The sequence below is a fragment of the Rhodamnia argentea genome, chromosome 7, assembly GCF_020921035.1.
Source record: "Rhodamnia argentea isolate NSW1041297 chromosome 7, ASM2092103v1, whole genome shotgun sequence".
Lineage (NCBI taxonomy): Eukaryota > Viridiplantae > Streptophyta > Magnoliopsida > Myrtales > Myrtaceae > Rhodamnia > Rhodamnia argentea.
Genome location: NC_063156.1, coordinates 11,109,514 through 11,127,463, shown reverse-complemented (window position 1 = coordinate 11,127,463; position 17,950 = coordinate 11,109,514). Strand labels below are relative to the sequence as shown.

Sequence of the window (17,950 nt, the reverse complement as noted above, 5' to 3'; positions counted from 1 at the left end):
AATGGTTGAGTTTCAGCAAATGATCCGTGTATCTTGATTTCAAGATGCGACTACATTAAATTCTCTAGAAATATCTCAAATGATTATTTTCAGCATCCATGAATTAAGATTAAGACGGGGTATATATTTTGAACCCATTCTAGAAAAATATTTTAGATGCACCCAGTTTAGATAAACGAGGTGGGATCTATTTAATAATAAAAATTAATACTACGAAAAACTTTAAATTGATATATATACAATAAATTTACAAAAATTTAATTTTTTTATCACAAAAAGTTTCAAACTATTATATTTGTGATAAATTTACCCTAAACTAATTTTTTTATCGCAAAAAATCTCAAATTAGTACACATATGACAGCTTCATCTTCCTTTAGTTTCCATTAAATTAGGTTATTCAAATTGATACACTTGTGAAAAATTTATCACAAACTATTTTTTTTTACCATAAAAACTTCAAATTGGCACACTTGTCCCAAAAATATCCAAAACTAATTTTTTGACCACCTAAAATCTCAAACCGATACATCTATTATAAATTTACCATTCTCGTTAGTTTCGTTAAATTTGGTTAACATCAAGAAAAATCTCAAAATAAATGAAGGGTAAAAATCTCAAATTAATACACCCATTAGCTTCTATGTGATATCTAATGCAGTAATTTGACGGTAATATTTAACAAAAATTAACGAAGGGTAAATTTATCAAAGTTATACCAATTTAAATTTTTGGCTTAATTTAAAATAAATTTATCAGAAGTATATCAATTTAAAGCTTTTCGTAATATTAATTCATAAATTTATGGTAAATATATAAGTTTGGGGATCAAAGTTGTACCGGTTTGAATTTTTGGTTTGATATTGAAACTCGGTACTTATCTCTCGACCCCAGAAGGCAGAAGTTATTAGAAGCAACACGGGGAGCGCACGTGGGCCCGCATCAGCATCGAAATCACAATCATTTCGAGGAACATATCCAGCCCTGGAGCCACGTGGCAGGAGCCCATTGCCCCTCCCGAATTTTCTCTCGGACTCACTCCTGAGGCTTCCAGACCCAGCAAACCTCTTGGCATCCCACTGAAGAGAGCGCGAGAGAGCGAGCGAGAGAGAGAGAGAGACAGAGCAGAGAGACATCCTCCAAAGAAGAAATGGCAGGGACATGTTCAATTCTCTCTTTCAAAAGGTGAAGTTCTCTCTCCCCTTCTGTGTTTTTTTTTTTGGTTGCCCATCTGGACCAACGGAAGTGCTTGCTTGGTTTGAATTTCTATTGCCTTTCTTGTTTCCTCAACCTGAAAGTGTGAGCGAATTGTTATTGTTGGCGCTCTTGAGGGAATTAGGAAGTTTCTTGCTTTCCTTGCCATGGAGGGTGTGGTGTGCCTCTTTGAAAACTGGGTTCCAAGTTGAAACCGACTCTCTGTGCACTTGTCTGGTCTTACCACTGTATATCTGTCGTCTCTAGGCTGATCTCATTGCCCAGTTGCAACACCGAACTTGATAATGTAAGTACGCCTTATTCAGCGCCTCGCTGTCAAAGAGGCGAATCCGGGCTGCCTGCAAAATTGTTTCCTGGTTACAGAGAAGTTTGGGAAAGGTGAAAGATGAAGAAGATGGTGAAAGAAATCACAGTCCTCTCAAGTTCCATTCTTTCTTTGCTTTTGAAACCAGAAGTGTCACATAAGGTGACTCGGGGCCTAGGCTACCAATATGTCGGGTTTCGTTAAAAGCCGGCCATAGTAATGTGCCAACGCCGCATTGCTTGATGTTCGGACTTTGTAAATCGTTCTCGCAACATATGGCATCATTCTTTGATAGAAAAGTACCCTGAGGGTGCTTTTGTGTAAGTGCATTCGAAAAGTTACTTTGCAGTTTTCAATGTATTGACATTCCTCGTGATGTGCGTAATCCAAATCTATGCTTTAGGGATCGAGTACTTTACTCGGTAGTATGCCTAACAACTGCCTTAGGACAATTGTCAGCACGACCAAATATCTCGTGAATTGCAACACTTTAGGCTTTGCATAAACTGTCTTTTCCCTAAAATCGTTAGTCAAAACTAAGAAGAAGTGATATGAGCTGTCTACTGCTGGAACCTGCTGCTTTATTGGGACTTTGAATGGAAGGATCATCATGGAACTAATATCATTTTCCTCATGTTATGCATGTATTGGTACATTTTGATAGTTATAGAACTGATATTGTACAGTCGAGTATGTGCACAGTAATTGAAACTCGACTTTAGATGAACGTGGAGTAAAGGATCAAAATGTCTTTTCAGCAACTTTCGGACATCTTGGTTGGTCTTTGACACTCACCGTGGAGGGAATTTGTCGGGAAAACCATTCAAGAGGAAACATTTGGCGGTCAGAGCAGAAGTGAACTTCGTGAATGCGGAAGAGGCGAAGAATCTTACAGCTGCAGAGGGATACGCAATTCTGGACGTGAGGGACAAAACTCAATTTGAGCGAGCACATATAAAATCCTGTTATCATGTGCCTCTGTTTATAGAAAACCAAGACAACGACTTTGGTACTCTTTCTTGCTTTGCAACTAGGTGGCTTGTACTTGTCTGAGCTCCTTGAAGTTTTAGTTGCATATGCTGTATTTTGTCTCTAATTTGATTGCATTAAGCTTGTTTTTTCCTCACTCTTTCTTCAACTTGTTGTGTGCAGGCACAATTATAAAGAGACAAGTGCACAACAATTTTGCAGGATTGTTATTTGGTTTGCCATTCACCAAACTAAATCCTGAATTTGTGCAATCTGTCAAAAGCCAGTTTTCACCGCAAAGTAAGATCTTGCTGGTTTGTCAGGAAGGTTTGAGGTTAGTCCTAGTGTCTCCTTTTCGCTCAGGCTATAATCGAAAGCAATACTAAAGCACTCTTTTGACCATGCCAATCTGACTCCTGACTGAGATATTCGATTTGAACTCAGTGCAATGGATATATTGATGGCTTATCCCATCTAATAATGTCAGTTCCATTCAAATAAAACTGCTTGCCTGTACTATTTGAACATTTGAACCGACAGACACACAACACTCGAACCCAGCTTTGGAGATCATATCTGGCAACTAACGTACACCATAGCACCAGTGATCATCTGAGTCATGACCTTTTCTGTGTTCGAAGATAACTCTTCTCAAAATACTTTAAGAAATATCTCATGAATCTATATCATTCCTAATCCATGTAGAACGAGAATAACTGCCAAAGGAACAGATGCTCCTGTCTTTCAGTCTTCAAGTCAGATTATGTTTGTATCTTCTGTTTCTACTCTTGTCAGGTCTGCTGTGGCTGCTAATAAACTTGAACAAGCTGGTTACGAAAACATCGCATGCATAACATCTGGGCTTCAATCAGTAAAGCCAGGTAAGTTGGAGCGCATCCCTGTTTTCCTAATTACCCTTCTTATCAAAACCACAAAGATGAAGGGCGGCAATCGTTGATTTTGCAGGGACGTTCGATTCGGTAGGATCCACAGAGCTGCAAAATGCAGGAAAAGCAGGTCTGGTCACAATTCAAGGCAAGATCTCTGCAGTTCTTGGAACTGTGCTAATCTGTAAGTTTCTCATGAACATTCTTGCGCCGAGCCCTTGAACATATGCTTGACGTACTTGCTGATTTTCTTCTTGGCTCGCTAGGTGCATTTCTTTTCATAACCTTCTTCCCGGACCAAGCAGAGAAGCTCTTCCAGTTGGCCCCTGCAAGCTAGCCCAGAGAACCCGAAATTCTGCAACTTGTCTGTACATTTTTTTCTTCGATGTAAATTGTGATTTGCATATTACCAACGACAACCCTGAAGTAGTGATTCTTGTCAATGTTAGTAAAATAATCTGGTCAATATGATGTCTCGCATATATATATATATATATATATATGCATTATCTTCGCAGATTATATTGCAAGTTTGAATCTGATGTGCTTCTGTTTGGCATGGGGTGCGCAATTTGGATGACCTAATTCTCGGAGAATTTCATTTGCCTCCGCCCGCACCTCATTACCGACACCATCTATACATAGGGAGGTCCTCAGAGTTTTCTTACTTTGAGCCTCTAGAACGACTAGCCGAAAGACGATTCCAGTTTCAGACTATGTAATTAAAGACGGGAGCAAGCTGACTTTCTCTGCCCTTAAGAAGTTTCTGACCAGTTTCAGAGACGCTGTGCGCAAACGCATTCTTCCCAAGTTGGGACTCAATAGACCCTTCAATGACCTGCCCACTCACCACAAATTTCATCCTCTTCTCTGAGCATCAATAAAATGACATCCCATTTGCCTCAAGTACCCCAGAATTGGCACTGTCGCCATCACTGGCCTTACATCTACAGGGTCAAGTCCGTTCCAACAAACTGAAACAGAGCATAAGTCTCAGAGAGAAAGTAAAGGCTATTTCTTTTATTTTCCTGTGCTCAAACCTTTGCTAGCACACAAAATTACCACTTCGATATCAGCTCATCAAATCATGTCTAGGGATCCAAGGGAAAAATGAACAGGAAAAGATAAAGAGGAGAAGTTGATGGGCACGAGGAAAATTCCTGTGTGTTCTCCATAATGACAGACCAATGAATTCGCTGATCTACTGTAGGACAAGACCGCAAAAGGGATAATACTTTCACAAGGCACAAACCTCATTTGACCGAATATTTAACAAGGATTATTTTTGGAAGAAAAAATTTTACAATGAAATGAGCGAGTACAATCCTATTTGCCCTGTATGCTGACTGGGACAATGCATTAGAAGGTGCACTATTCTGAAGTAAGATGAATTAATCCTAGCTGCCGGCGATACTGGCAGAAGCAAAGAAATTGGTGAAAACACGAAGCGTAGTCCGAGAGCACCAGTATTTACTTGCATTAGCGATCCACTTTCACCATGATCAATCACCTTGCAGGCAATAAAGCTGACGGATGTTTCCTGAAGCTGCAAGGAAATGCGGGGTCAGTTACCGTTAAGCGAATCTTTGAAGTTGTAAACATCAATGAAAATATTGACGAGGTATTTGGTTAGAAAGTTTCCTGTCAACAACTTTGAAACAGTTTTTGAGGACCAAAATAGTGATAAGACAAGCTTGGTAACTGCCTTGTTTACGATTTTCAGCATAGTAAAAACAGTCTCACAGAAACCTAGAGAATTATCAATGGTTGCCAATTGGAATAATAAGAGGGCTAAAATGATAAGAAAGTTTTCATGACCGACTTCAAAACAAGATAGGCCAAAAATCATGAAAAGAAACTGTGCAACTTGTTCCAAGAAACTGAAAAATGTTGCAAATGAAAATCTCATTTCAGTAAAAACAAAACTGAAAATGTTCTTTGGGACCAAATGCAAGTAATAAATGACAAATACCACACAAGTAAGTCTGGTTATCCCTTAGCTTTTAAAAACAGACAAGAAGGCTCTAATTATGGATCCAGTATCTTCGGCTCTAGAATGAGTCAGTTCAACTTGCATGGCTAATGCACCTCATATTTAGTAGCATATAACACCAAGTACTCAATTTTCCACCAGAGGCATTACCATACAACCAGTCTTTGAAGAATACATGAAGGGCACTAGATAATTCGCGTTTCCGATTTTCTTCAAGAGGCACTTCCCTCAGCATTTGCTTGATCTCTCCTAAAGTCTTGTGCTGAAAAAAAGTGTATATAGAGAGTTAGATGTATAAAAAATCAATGCAAAACTGCTAATAAAGCTTAAAGCATCTCTTCCATGGACCAGAAATGAAGACTCCATAGGCCACAAATAAACTCTAGATGTCCATGTCAATTGTAACGCTCTCTGAGTGCACATACATTTCTCTGCTGACAAGTCATGTAAGTATCTGGCAATGGAAATGGATTGTCCTTTGTTGATCCAACAGATTCACTATCGAACCAATTTGGAATCTGTCCATCAAAGATACAATAAGCAACAGCAAGAAGTTACTAAAATTTTGAATGGCAATAGAGCAAGTCTGAAATTACCAAAAAAAAAAAAAAAAGTGAAATGAAGCATAAGCTAGAAAATGAAGGCAAGGAAACAAATGCAAGATTATTTCAAGAAGTGATATGTTAAAATCAATGCATGCTCTTATTTAATATTGAAACGTGCATAATATGTCATACCAAAAAGTTTGTAAACTGGTCGGGATCTAATCGTGCGGCTGATTCGGCTTGAGCATCAGACACACCAGCTGGATGAGATAATGAATCATGTGGATCAACCATTCCCAGTGCAAGGGGCTCATCCCATTTATTAATAGTTGCTTCAATGCCAGCTTCAGTCATATGTTCCTCCAACTGTGAATAAAATGTATTGTATGGCGCAACCTAATGAAAATCGAAGACTCAATGTTATCGTCGATTGATGTTGAACACTAATTTAAGAGGGAAAAAAAGACCATTAAAATCATGTTGGAAAATGCCAAAAACAGAATATCAGACTCATGTCTTCTCATGAAAGCCAGGATACCATCCATGTAATTCGTCAAGAGCATAAAAGGTTTATTATGTATCTCCTCAAACTCATGGATAAAAGATTTTCGTCAAGAAAGCAATTCCCTCCTCTCCCTTCTGCCACGTGATGAAAGTCAAAGAAATTCTTCAAAATTGCCACACATGGTAGGAAGCATAAGAGTTCAGAAGATAATCAATGTACCGACCTGCAGCTTGTGATTATCGCCCACAATAAGAGGTCGCTGGTTCACTCCCAAAAAGAACACACACTCACGACAGCTGGCAATGCAAATTCTTTTTGCTGCTGCAATAACATGAACCCTCTCACAGTGTTCTATTCTTACAGCCTGTCCAAAAATATGAAATCAACAAGTAAGAAACCATTCTCGCTAAACGTTAAAGAGAATTTTGCCAACTATCACACTTGAGTTTGCCTCAAGCTGACATAAGAGATGTTGAGATTGTTTTTTCTTCGTTTTTTTTTTTAGATCAGAGGATGAAATTGTTGATAAGCACATCAACCATCCGAAGAGAAAGCACCCATCATTGTTCTGCACGATGGGTGTATCAAATCTTTAATTATAAGGAAGACGCAAATACCCTTAAAGCAGTATATCCATCCTTTAAAACTAACTTCAACTTCCTGATATAATGAAATAGTAGTTTCACCAAAGGTTATGATGTCTGTCCTATGCTAGGAAACAAAACTGACGGCAGAAGGCTTTTCTCATAAGACAGCAATCCCAGACATTTTTCACAATGGAAATAACCATCATTCTAGTGGTTTGTAAGAGAAAAAAATATGACAGGCTTGCCTGATTCAGAAACTTCTTCGATTTCTCGTTATGGCGGATTCTTAAACAAGGGGGAACCTTTCTGAAAGCAAATTAATAGAGCCGATTTTAAGAATCCCACTTGTAATTAATGGAGACATCTACAAACTTAAAAACACTACAATTCACTTGTAATATTACCAAATGACTCTGAATGGTTGGAACAATTCACTGCAAGTCACATAATCATTTTGGACTAACTGACAACTGCTTCCATTAATGAGCTAATTATTTTCACCTGAAGAAGGAGCTACATGCCATAACATACAACATCGGCATCAATGGAAAAGAAACCCAAAAAAGGAAAAAAACAAAAACAAAAACAAAACAAATGTACCACTCCCATTGGAAAATAAATAGTGTTGAGCTAAAACAAGTTAAGAAAAAGTTCTTGTTAACAAGTGCCCTCGCAGAATGTGGCTAAAATCGTACCGTCAATGATTGGAATAATAAAAAGCGATCCGCATGAAGCAAAAGTGAACTAGTGTCTGATTCAGTTACTATTCATGTATGATTCCATTTGATTCACGATTCATGGATGATTAACTGAGTCAATTAATTTGTCAAATATTTCAATCAAGTGTAAATGTGGGATTCATCAACATCAACACCAACATTACCTTTATCCCAAACTAGTTGGGGTCAAAATGTGGGATTCATAACAAATACAACCCCACTTTGGGTAAAATCATGAGTTTTCGGTACATTAACTTATTGAACCTAATGACTTGCAATACAATCTGTAATTGAACCTAAATAGGATTCGATTGTCAAATAGACTAAAACCAGACCAAGGCACAGCACTAGTTTTGGGTACCTTAACTTAAACATTACACAATATTACTATATCCATTTGAATTATCAAAGGACGTCTTCTCCATTTTAATCTTCGTCTTCCAACTCTCTGTTATTCTTTAACTAAATGAAGGAGTGGGTGATATTAACTTTGTGACTTACCTAAATGAAGGAGTGGGTGATATTAACTTTGTGACTTACCATAACAATAAGAATTAGAAATTCTACATTATAAGGGGAAAAAACAGGGAGGGGAGAGGTTGGAAGCATGTAATTAGGGAAACAGGAAAAATAACACTGCGACGATAATTGACTTTATTTTGTGAGGTTAAATGCATTGATTGTGATGGACATTGGACAATGCACAAGATTCTCAACAACTAGATGGTGTAATGACCAAAAAGTATAGCGACTTAATATTGTAACTAGATACTAGAATTTTCTTTTATGCATTTTTTATATCAATACCTAATCCAGTGACTTATGCCACTATTCTAGGCAATTCTAGGACTTGTTACTGAATTGACAGATTCATGATTCCATAGAGCACTTATTCAGCATACTTTATGACGGATGTTTTCATTCCCAAAATGTTCGATTACACATAAAACAAGAAATGTATCGCATAGGAAACTATATATTCCTTTATTTTGTTGCTTAAATAAGTGCTATAGGGGCTCACTAAAAAACCTTAAGAAAATATAAATGCCTCCTCATCACATTTTCGTCCTTTTGTACCATTTCTCTTGTATTCCAAGCTCACATGATGAAGTTGATGCAAGCAACAACTAATGATGAAGCACATACTACAATCTTCAATGTTACCTTTCCAACAGCTCCAAGGACAATAGTAGTATCCGAGCATCCATAGACGGTGGCATATTTTAACGGTGATAAGATGTAAATGACGGAATCGTGGCAATTTAGCACCTGAATCATTATCAGAAGAAGATCATGTCAAAAGCATCCATAGGAAGGAGAAATGGGTATCGTGTTGACCATCTTAGACATATTGTTGAGCATTTTTCAGTTTATAAGCAGCAACTCTCGGTGATTCTAATTGCAAAGGTTGAAGCAGGTACAAATTCTTGATAATTTTATCAAAGCAACACCCCAAAACAATTGTCTCCGAGAAGATAGCACAGTATATTGGACAAAGATCATCTCCTGGAAATAGCTCAACACGATTCTGATACACTTTTGTAACATCAAAATAAGATCTGATCCATGAAAGAGAAATCTATCCTAAAATCAATTCAAGCTAAGTTCCTCAACCTTCCAAAAACGGGTCAAATTCCTCTTCTACCACCATTGATGTTTCTCAAGCAAACATATATAGAGGAAAAAGCTGGATTTTTCTTTCCTTTTTTCTTGGGACAGGAACATAGGCCATCTGTTAAAGTTCAGATCAAACAAATACCTATCAACCTCCAAAAGTAAACCATTAATCAAAGGTAAAGTACGTATAGGACCAGAGATACCAAGAAATCAATGAGGAAGCGCAAACAGCAAAGGGCAGGTAATGGGTGCTTTGGGAGAGCATTTTGCATGGTCTTTGAGCCCATAAGGAACCTTGACAGAAAGAAAGGGTGTCTGTTAAGACAAATTCAAAGTCCTTTGCTCCAAAGTTCCATCTCATAAAAATGATTTAGCATCCTTGGAATGCTAGTGGTGGTAGTTAATGAGTACTTGGATTTCCTATCTGACCTTGTATTGCCCCTTAAAACCAAACCACACTCAGTGATGGTTTCGGCAAGCAACGTTTCCGGTTCCCTTGGGATTCAACAGAGACATTGTCGTCACCTTAAGCTATAGCTGGTCAATGACAACTAGCAATGCCACCGACCCAAGTCGTGCACGAGGATAATTGATCAATGGAAAGATATTATATAGACTTAGTTTATATAGAAAGACCACATCATAGCCATTAATTGTGTGAAACCACAGTAGAATCCACACGATCAACAGTTATGATGGTGGTGGTCTACATAGGCTAAGTCTATTTAATAGCTTCTGTGGTGTTAATAGATAATACCGACAATTGAAGAGCAGTCCTTTTCCTTTTTAATTTTCAGTCAATTAAACCATATATTTTGATATGAAATATATATTACTCGTTCAAAATTTACCTTAATTCTCTTTAATTACAGCTAAAAATATCAATCTATAAAATAGCTTAGAAAAATCAATAACCAAATTGAGATGACCAAGGAAATTTTCAAGAATAGTCTTACCAAAAAACTGTTTCGATAACTTTGAGTCGAACCCTTTCTCTGAGTTGGCTTTGCAAATGACAAAGCGTTTCTAAACTCACTCATGACTAGTAGAAGTTTAAAATCCCAAGGAACAGCATAAAACCAGGCAAGACAAAGCTCAAGGTCCAGAAACCAAGACATAAGCTTGATGCCAAGAGGTAGTCCAACAGAGCACAGACATACGCTATTAAACAAAACTAACATTTGGATTTTGCTAGCGAGAATAGTAGAAGTTTAAAATCCCAAGGAATAGCATGAAACCAGGCAAGACAAAGCTCAAGGTCCAGAAACCAAGACATAAGCTTGATGCCAAGAGGTAGTCCAACAGAGCACGGACATACGCTATTAAACAAAACTAACATTTGGATTTTGCTAGCGAGAACAGGCTTATCTACATTTTAATGTACTTGAAAATGTATAAAGGTCACTTTCCATCTTTCGATATCTTGCGAGATATAAGAATATTTTATTTTACTCATTCCTTCAATGTCTCAGAAACATAAATTTGTATAATATAATTAGCTTTAACAAGTGCCACTGGTTGACAAGACAAGACCCATAAAATATTTCTATCTCAAGTATACATTAGATAATTTGGACAGAACAAATCGAAATATAATAGCTGCAGGTCCCAATGCTTCAGCTTATATCTTGTTACCAGTCCACAAGCTTGAAAATGTGCTCAGTTCTATCATCCTGGAAGAAACAAGACAGTAACCAACATTCCTCAATGGAAAAATAAGGTGACATATAAGCTAACCTTTACAGAAGAGCCTTTAAGGTCAGATGCTTGTTTCACAAAAGATGATTTAGATATTCCCTCAATAAAGCATGCTCCCCTACCACCTGGTGAGGACTTGATTGAAGCAGGACATGCCTCGGTCATAGCGACATCTGGATCAGTACTATTAGCTGGACCATTCTCTTTCGGAGATACTCTTTCTGAAATGATTTCCAAAGAGGATGAAATATTCTGCAAAATCCAATCATGAACTTGTGTGGCTGGAACGGGAACAGCAGGCATGTCTGGGTCTGAATTTGCAAAAAAGGGAGCAGCTTGGTTTATGGGTATTCCTTCAGATCCTTTATCACCAAACTGAATCAGCAATCCAAGGTGCTCAAATCTTTCCATGCTAAAAACCTAACACAATAATTTCACTTAATGTAAGCAATATCCTTACCCAATCTTAAAGAAATGTAACGTTCAAAATTAAGATAGTATACAGCTGAAATCAAGGAAAGTAAGCCAAAAAAAAAAAAAAACTGCCACTAGCATTAATCAAGGACAAGGAGCAGCCAGAAATGACCATAAAACTGCCAGTTCTGGCCCTGTCCACTTCAATGAAGACTCTAAAATGGACAATGGCCGCAATCTAGACATATCAATGGCTGTTTCAAGTTTAACTTCGTCGATAAGCTTTTGAAGGAGCAGAACAAATTAAACGTTCATCCAAATGTAAGGCGTAGCCGTTAATAATTAAATAGATAAACAAACAAAAGGCCTATAAACAGTCGATTTGACTGAATTGTACCCACTGAAGCAACATATACAGCAACTACATTTCCCATTGACAGCAAAACGGCAATTGGATCATTTGAGTAACTTTCTGACAAGTTAATTGTGATTATCAAAGGACTTCCAATGTGCACAGATACTTGTTGATAGGGTGTAAAGGTAGACAAACAAATATGAAGCCAGAAAGTTACCAAAGCAAAAGAGATACTCGAGCATACAGAAGAGATTTTGCAGTAATGCTGACTGCTTAGAAACACGTTGCCACTTTCACCATCATTATAAATAATGTTTAAAATATACAAGTTACATTATAAGGAGTCATTTTACATACCAATGATTCTTCTCCTTCCCCCTCCACAGGCTCTGCCAGAAGAGAGACTATGTTTGCCAAGTGCTTTTGCAGATAAGATAGTTGATGAGTCTCCTCATCCGCCTGAGATGGCATAGATCGCCTGCTATTGCTACGTGCAAGCTGCAGGAGCAAACAAAAGATCATCACTAACAGTTAACCAAGCACTTAAGTAAGAAAATCAGTGTGCTTGATTTGTCAAAACTGCAAACATGTGGGCATAAAAAAACTTCCGCATGAAGCCCAGAAACAATATAAATGCAGTAGAGTGAAACCAAAGCGAACAAACTTATTAAAGCAGGACCGAACCAATAAAAGTTGGTGTTAAGATGTCGAGATAAATTTCATCAAAACCCTCGGAAAAGATAGATACTAAGTAGAACAACTTGCATTAAGGAAACTTCAATTTCTAAAGACCAAAATTCGTTATGCACTCGAGTTTGTTGTTCTGGAGTTGCACAATAGAAGTCAGAATATGCATGCCTATGTATAACACGAACTTAGGGAATGTCTGTGCATCTACAAATCAATATGAAGTAAGCATCAGAGTTAGCTGGATGCTCGAGCAGGATTCACAAAGTCTCATCAAGATCATTGCACTTCAGCAGTTGAGTCCCACAAAAGAGTTGGCACGTTGATGAGATTCTCACGCCCTAAATAATTTTGCAAAAGCATCCATTATGGCACCACAATTCAAACTATTGGATAGACCCTCATCGTGAAAACTCTCAAATTCCTCTGCGTTAGATCAACAACACCTACAAGCACAATATAAAACGAACACCTGACCAAAATTGCAATCCGCTATTATGGACACGTCGAAAGGTGTAGAGCATCACCTGCAATGGAGACAGGGCCGACAAATATCCATCGAACGCGGAAGTGGAGGGCCAGACATCGGCAACCGCGGCGGAATCCTTATGCGACCTGGGTAGCAACTTCTTGTACGATTGGATATACAAAAAAAGGACCAGATCATTCACGTCGGCGCCGACGGATTCGACCTCGTCGGGCTTGGCCCTGACGAGGGGGTCGGAGTCGGAGTGGAGGACGGAGGCGAGGGTGTCAAGGATGAGCCTGGCGTGATCGGGCGAGATCTGGAGCGACTCGGCGAGCGAGGCGGAGGCGACGCGGTGGGACGGGGACTGTCCGAGGAGCTTCTGCTTGAGGGGGAGGAGGGCTTGGATCGGGTCGGTAAAGACGAGCTTGGGGATCGGGAGGAGGCCGTACTCGAAGGGCTCGCGGCGGGGGTGGAGGAGGGAGCCAGGGTTCGGGGCGGGCTGCGGATCGCGCTTCGACGTCGACGGGTCGGGCGAGTCGTCGGCCATGGCCGATGAGATTGGGAGGTCCGCAAGTTCGAGAGAGATGGAGATCGAGAGTCGCAGATCCTTGGAAATGATGAGAGAGAGAGAGAGAGAGAGAGAGAGAGGAGAGGAGAGGAGAGGAGCGAGCGAGTAGAGAGAGGAGAGTGAGGGCTGTGATCGTGTGTACCCGGGTGTATTGGGTTCAGGTGACGTGGCAGTCTGCTATTGGGTCTCCGTTGGTGCACTGAGAAAAAAAAAAGACCGAATTAAGCCGATAATAGAATTGAATCCCTGGGTTGCACGGGATATCGTAATGTGAATTATTAATTAGAATAAATTAGCTATTGTGTTCATATTTATATATTTTAATGGAATAAAAAAAAATAGATCAAAAGAAAACAACTGAAAATGTCACTCGAATAAATCTCATTTATACCATTTGGCACTTGAAAGGATAAGATATACTCAGGTGCGTTTGTTTCATGGAAAACGAACGATCCGAGAAATATTTTTCTAAAAAAGATCGTTTGTGTTGCTTTTAATTATTAGTCAATGAGCAATATTTTCGTTATCGATAATAATTCACGACTTAACATTCGCGCGATTGATGAATTTTTTTTTTCATCTTAATTTTCCCGAAAATCATTGCTTGTATCACATACAAAACTAGGATGAAAAAAAAAAAATAAAAGTCCATCAGCCAAGTATGTGTTTAGTCATAAATTATTGTCGGTATCGAAAACATATATTCATTGACTAATTATTTAAAGCAATATAAGAGATCATTTTGGGAAAATATTTTTCAAATGCGTGAACCTAATTCTCTGAAAATGGCTGTAAATGTCTCATTAAAAAAGACTAAGAATATCTCAAAAAATTAGGCATGTCAATTCTAGAGCGAGTTCCGACCAAAAATAAAATAAAATTCTAGAGCGAGTTATTTAACCGATTAGAAGCGTCGTTAATGGTTTTACATTTAAAATTCTAAAATGGAGTCACTATTATATTCTCGATTAGATTGACCATAATGTTAACCGATTAGAAGCGTCATTAATTTGTAAGAGAGTTAATTTCTTTTCTATTGAGCGAATAAATTACTTTGTCTTACACTATTTGTTTCTAACTCAATAGCCGAAAACTCAATTTTTCACATGAAGCATATACGTAAAGTATTAACACATGTATATATTTTTCATATTCTGATAGATAAAGTCAATCGCATGCTTATTCCACAGGACTCGAAAGTCGTGAGTCTCAAGTAATAGTCTTAAATTTATTCGAGAAGCCAATCCGTCGCCACTTCTGACTTTTGACAATTCGGGTGCGGCAATATTCATAGACAGATTATAAACCTAACGGATTTTTCTCGACCGATTAAATCCGGAATCCTACTTTTGAATTTAGTTTTAACTCGATTATAACCGGCGCTTTGAGCGGGATTGCTGTAAAAGTAGGGCACTTACAATTATACATCAAGAAACTGTATTTCCGCATTATATTAGAAATTAAGTAGTTAAACCTGGATGCTAATGGCGATGTACTCGTTGAATGTATATTTGTCGGACAACTATTTCGACAACTAATTAACATGATTAAAAACAATTAAGTAAAAAAAAAACAACTTAAAAAAGTAAGCTTATATAAATAATACAAAGGAAAATGATCAAATCTCGAAACACTTTCGACCTCTAAATTTTCACTTAATATCTATTTGTCGTATTTAGTTATGTTTTTTTTTTTTTATAAAATATTTTAGGCTGACCTAATTTAAACCAAGCCCATCGGGCCTGGCCCAGCAAATCAGGAGAGATTTCTCATGCCGTTCCACCAAGGTATGCTTCATTTTTCCAGCTGCTAAAATCAAAAGTAATCCCTCTCTTGAGTTGAGCAAAATTGGTACTGGTTAGATGCTTTAACAAAATCAACTGGGTAGAGAAGATTTGGGTAGTGATGGCCGGTTCGACGGAACCGGCAGTTCCTGTTCCAAAAAAAGGTGGAACCGGAACCGGCCCTTGAAGAGCCGGTTCCGGTTCCGGTTCGGAACCGCCGGTTTCAAAGCCCAAGTGCTCTTTTCACTCAACTTACTTCCTTTTTTTTTTTTTTAATTTTATAAAACCGGGTTGGAACTGGCCCTTGAGAGCCGGTTCCGGTTCCGGGTTGGAACCGTGGGCCCGGTCAACGGGCCGGTTCCGGGCTCACGGGTCCATTTGGCCACCTCTAGATTTGGGGTTGAGTTTATGGGGGTTTTGTTTTTTGGCAATTCAGATTCAACTTTGAGCGGTAACCATAAAATAAGTTTCCTGGATCTGGGATCGCAGTGAGACGACTCTTTTTTTTTTTTTTGGGTTTTCTATCGCAATACTGGACTATTGATTGATGAAAATACGCGTTTGAGTTTGGCCTTCGCATGTGAATTGGATGAATGTCAAAAATAGGTGCACCATGGTCTTGGCCCCAAGGAATTATGGGCTTGACTATTCTATAGGGGCTTGGTAGAGGTTTATTCTCTCATTAGCATCATATTGACAAGCACCTTCACCGTCGCCTACCGGCAAAGATGACAAAATGGGTCCATAGCCTACTTTTAAACTCATATTTGATGGACGGAATTATTTAGAAGTTACCAAAATGTAGAAAAAAGCAGGTTCGCACCTAGACTAAGGACCCAATTCAGGGAGAGAGGGAGAGAGAGAGAGATCCGATGTCACAGTCACCGGTGATATAGCGGGGGCTTCGGGTAATGACTCTACCCTAAGAAACGGCTAACCTTTACATCGGAAGTCATCGAATGAAACAATCTCGCATGCGAGACTTGTTTTGAAGCCGGCACCCCCGTCAACTTGAGGGCCCAAAAAATCATAGAAGATGCTAAATATAGAAAAAAAAAAAAAACAAGGTCAATAATTTCCCCAAAAAAAAAAAAATAATAAAAAAGTCAAGAAAGCTGGCTCACGAAATTCCACGCCTAATCCCCATTTTGACCTTTTTCTTTTACCAATTTGGAGTTGCCCGTTTCAATGCTTCCCCATCCCTTCAAGAGCTAAAAAAAAAGAGAAGAGGTGGGGTCGACAGCCGGTGTTCATGTATCTTCTTTCTCATTGCATTAATTTGTTTCAGTCGTTTAGCGTAACAAATTTTGCCCTTCGACACAGCCAAAAAAAAAAAAGAAGAAGGAGCACATGGACGACAAAAAATCCTTTAGAATCTAGCTAGAAATAGCTTTCTTATATTTATAATGGACAAACTTTAGATGGATATGTTCAAACAAGATCTATATGTACGATTATTTCAAGTAGTAGTTTGTTTAATAAAGTCGACCATTTTCTTTAGATCATTCGGCTTCGTCTTAACCAGTTTTCACATACTATTTAGGCTTCATTTGTTTCGCGAAATATGTGTTCTTGAAAAACATTTTCCCCAATTTCTAATATTCATGGGGAGGGGGGGACAGGAAATATGTGGTCAAGGAAAATGTTTTCTGGTCAATGAAAAATATCATTCTAAATCCGAGGAAAATGATTTCTCTTTCTTGGAAAGGGAAATCATTTCCCCCTCGTTGTCGACTTATGCTTCACTCTCTGGAAAATCACAATTTGAAATAAGAAAATCTCTCTCTCTCTCTCTCTCTCCCTCTTGCTTCCTCCTTGTTCTCTCTTTCTCATAGGCGCCGCGATCGTTCTCTCTTTTTCGAGCACGAAACCCGGATCCATGAAGCTCTTGAGCTCCTCAAACTCAAGCTCCGACAGGCTCTTGCTATTCTTGCTCGTCTTCTTCTTCCTCCACATGTTCCTCGATTTCTTATTGCTCCCGCTCTGCGGTGACTCCTCTGTTTCTCCGTCGTTCTTGGTTGTCGGGTGCTCGCCCTCGAAGTCCGACACTTCCTTGCCAGAGAGGATCGTGCGGAGCTTCGGAGTGGCCGTGAGGAGGACCGAGTACGGAGAGAAGGGTTGGATCTCTCTCCTCGCCAACCTTGAGCTCGGTCGAGCCTCGCGGCCTCGCTCGCCGGCCGGTGGCGAGGCCCGGTGGCCGTTTGCCGTGCTTGGTGGTTTGTCACATGAAAGAAGAAAAAAAGAGAATTTAAAAAATAAAAGTGAAAAAAATCAAAGAAAATAGTTAAAGAATCAATTTAAAAAAAAATAAAAAAGTATTAAAAGAAGTATAATGTGAAAATTTATTTTCCTTACCAAATGGCGGAAAATATTTTCTAGTTTGTTTTAAGATTTTAGCCAAATGCCTGAAAATATCGTCATTTTTTTGAAAAACAACTTCTTGAAAAATATTTTCCAGAAAAATCATATTTTTCACGAAACAAATGGAGCTTTAAAGGTGACTATTTCTAAGGTGGGTTGGTTCTCGGCATTTTACTGGGAACTACCCTCATGACCTCTGCTTTCGGTCCGGTTCTATTTGGGAACCGGCCCAATTTTGTTTTTGTCTAGTGTTTTTATGAAGTTGTTTGATGGG

The 17,950-nt window shown here is 38.7% G+C and overlaps 2 protein-coding genes across 3 annotated transcripts; one reads left to right on the top strand and one right to left on the bottom strand.

Moving 5' to 3' along the window:
• Positions 1-1,032: 1,032 nt before the first annotated feature.
• LOC115737631 (rhodanese-like domain-containing protein 9, chloroplastic) lies at positions 1,033-3,862 on the top strand. 2 transcript variants are annotated; one of them, XM_048282722.1, is made up of 6 exons: positions 1,033-1,184; positions 2,277-2,527; positions 2,671-2,821; positions 3,283-3,368; positions 3,454-3,522; positions 3,641-3,862. In XM_048282722.1, exons 1-6 carry the CDS (start codon positions 1,150-1,152, stop codon positions 3,709-3,711), a joined length of 663 nt encoding a protein of 220 aa, XP_048138679.1. In that variant the 5' UTR covers positions 1,033-1,149; the 3' UTR covers positions 3,712-3,862. The 2 variants fall into 2 exon arrangements, with proteins under 2 accessions (XP_048138679.1, XP_030525696.1); XM_030669836.2 differs by having other exon boundaries at positions 3,454-3,558.
• A 747-nt stretch (positions 3,863-4,609) lies between these two features.
• LOC115737803 (TBCC domain-containing protein 1) lies at positions 4,610-17,271 on the bottom strand. The gene is made up of 10 exons (XM_030670156.2): positions 17,182-17,271; positions 13,022-13,705; positions 12,165-12,305; positions 11,078-11,458; positions 8,888-8,992; positions 6,641-6,781; positions 6,105-6,308; positions 5,793-5,885; positions 5,518-5,629; positions 4,610-4,920 (listed from the first exon to the last, which is right to left on the bottom strand). Exons 1-10 carry the CDS (start codon positions 17,269-17,271, stop codon positions 4,877-4,879), a joined length of 1,995 nt encoding a protein of 664 aa, XP_030526016.2. The 3' UTR covers positions 4,610-4,876.
• Between the last annotated feature and the right edge of the window lie 679 nt (positions 17,272-17,950).

Bases quoted from the DNA above. Each gene is read 5' to 3' on its own strand.
- LOC115737631 (XM_030669836.2), top strand. From the start codon at position 1,150: ATGGCAGGGACATGTTCAATTCTCTCTTTCAAAAG. The intron at 2,822-3,282 runs GTTAGTCCTAGT...TACTCTTGTCAG, and splicing joins GTTTGTCAGGAAGGTTTGAG to GTCTGCTGTGGCTGCTAATA. The intron at 3,369-3,453 runs GTAAGTTGGAGC...TTGATTTTGCAG, and splicing joins GCTTCAATCAGTAAAGCCAG to GGACGTTCGATTCGGTAGGA.
- LOC115737803 (XM_030670156.2), bottom strand. From the start codon at position 17,271: ATGTGGAGGAAGAAGAAGACGAGCAAGAATAGCAAGAGCCTGTCGGAG. The intron at 13,706-17,181 runs GTGCTCGAAAAA...ACCCAATAGCAG, and splicing joins GCTTCATGGATCCGGGTTTC to ACTGCCACGTCACCTGAACC. The intron at 6,782-8,887 runs GTAACATTGAAG...ATTTTTGGACAG, and splicing joins TCCTTGGAGCTGTTGGAAAG to GCTGTAAGAATAGAACACTG.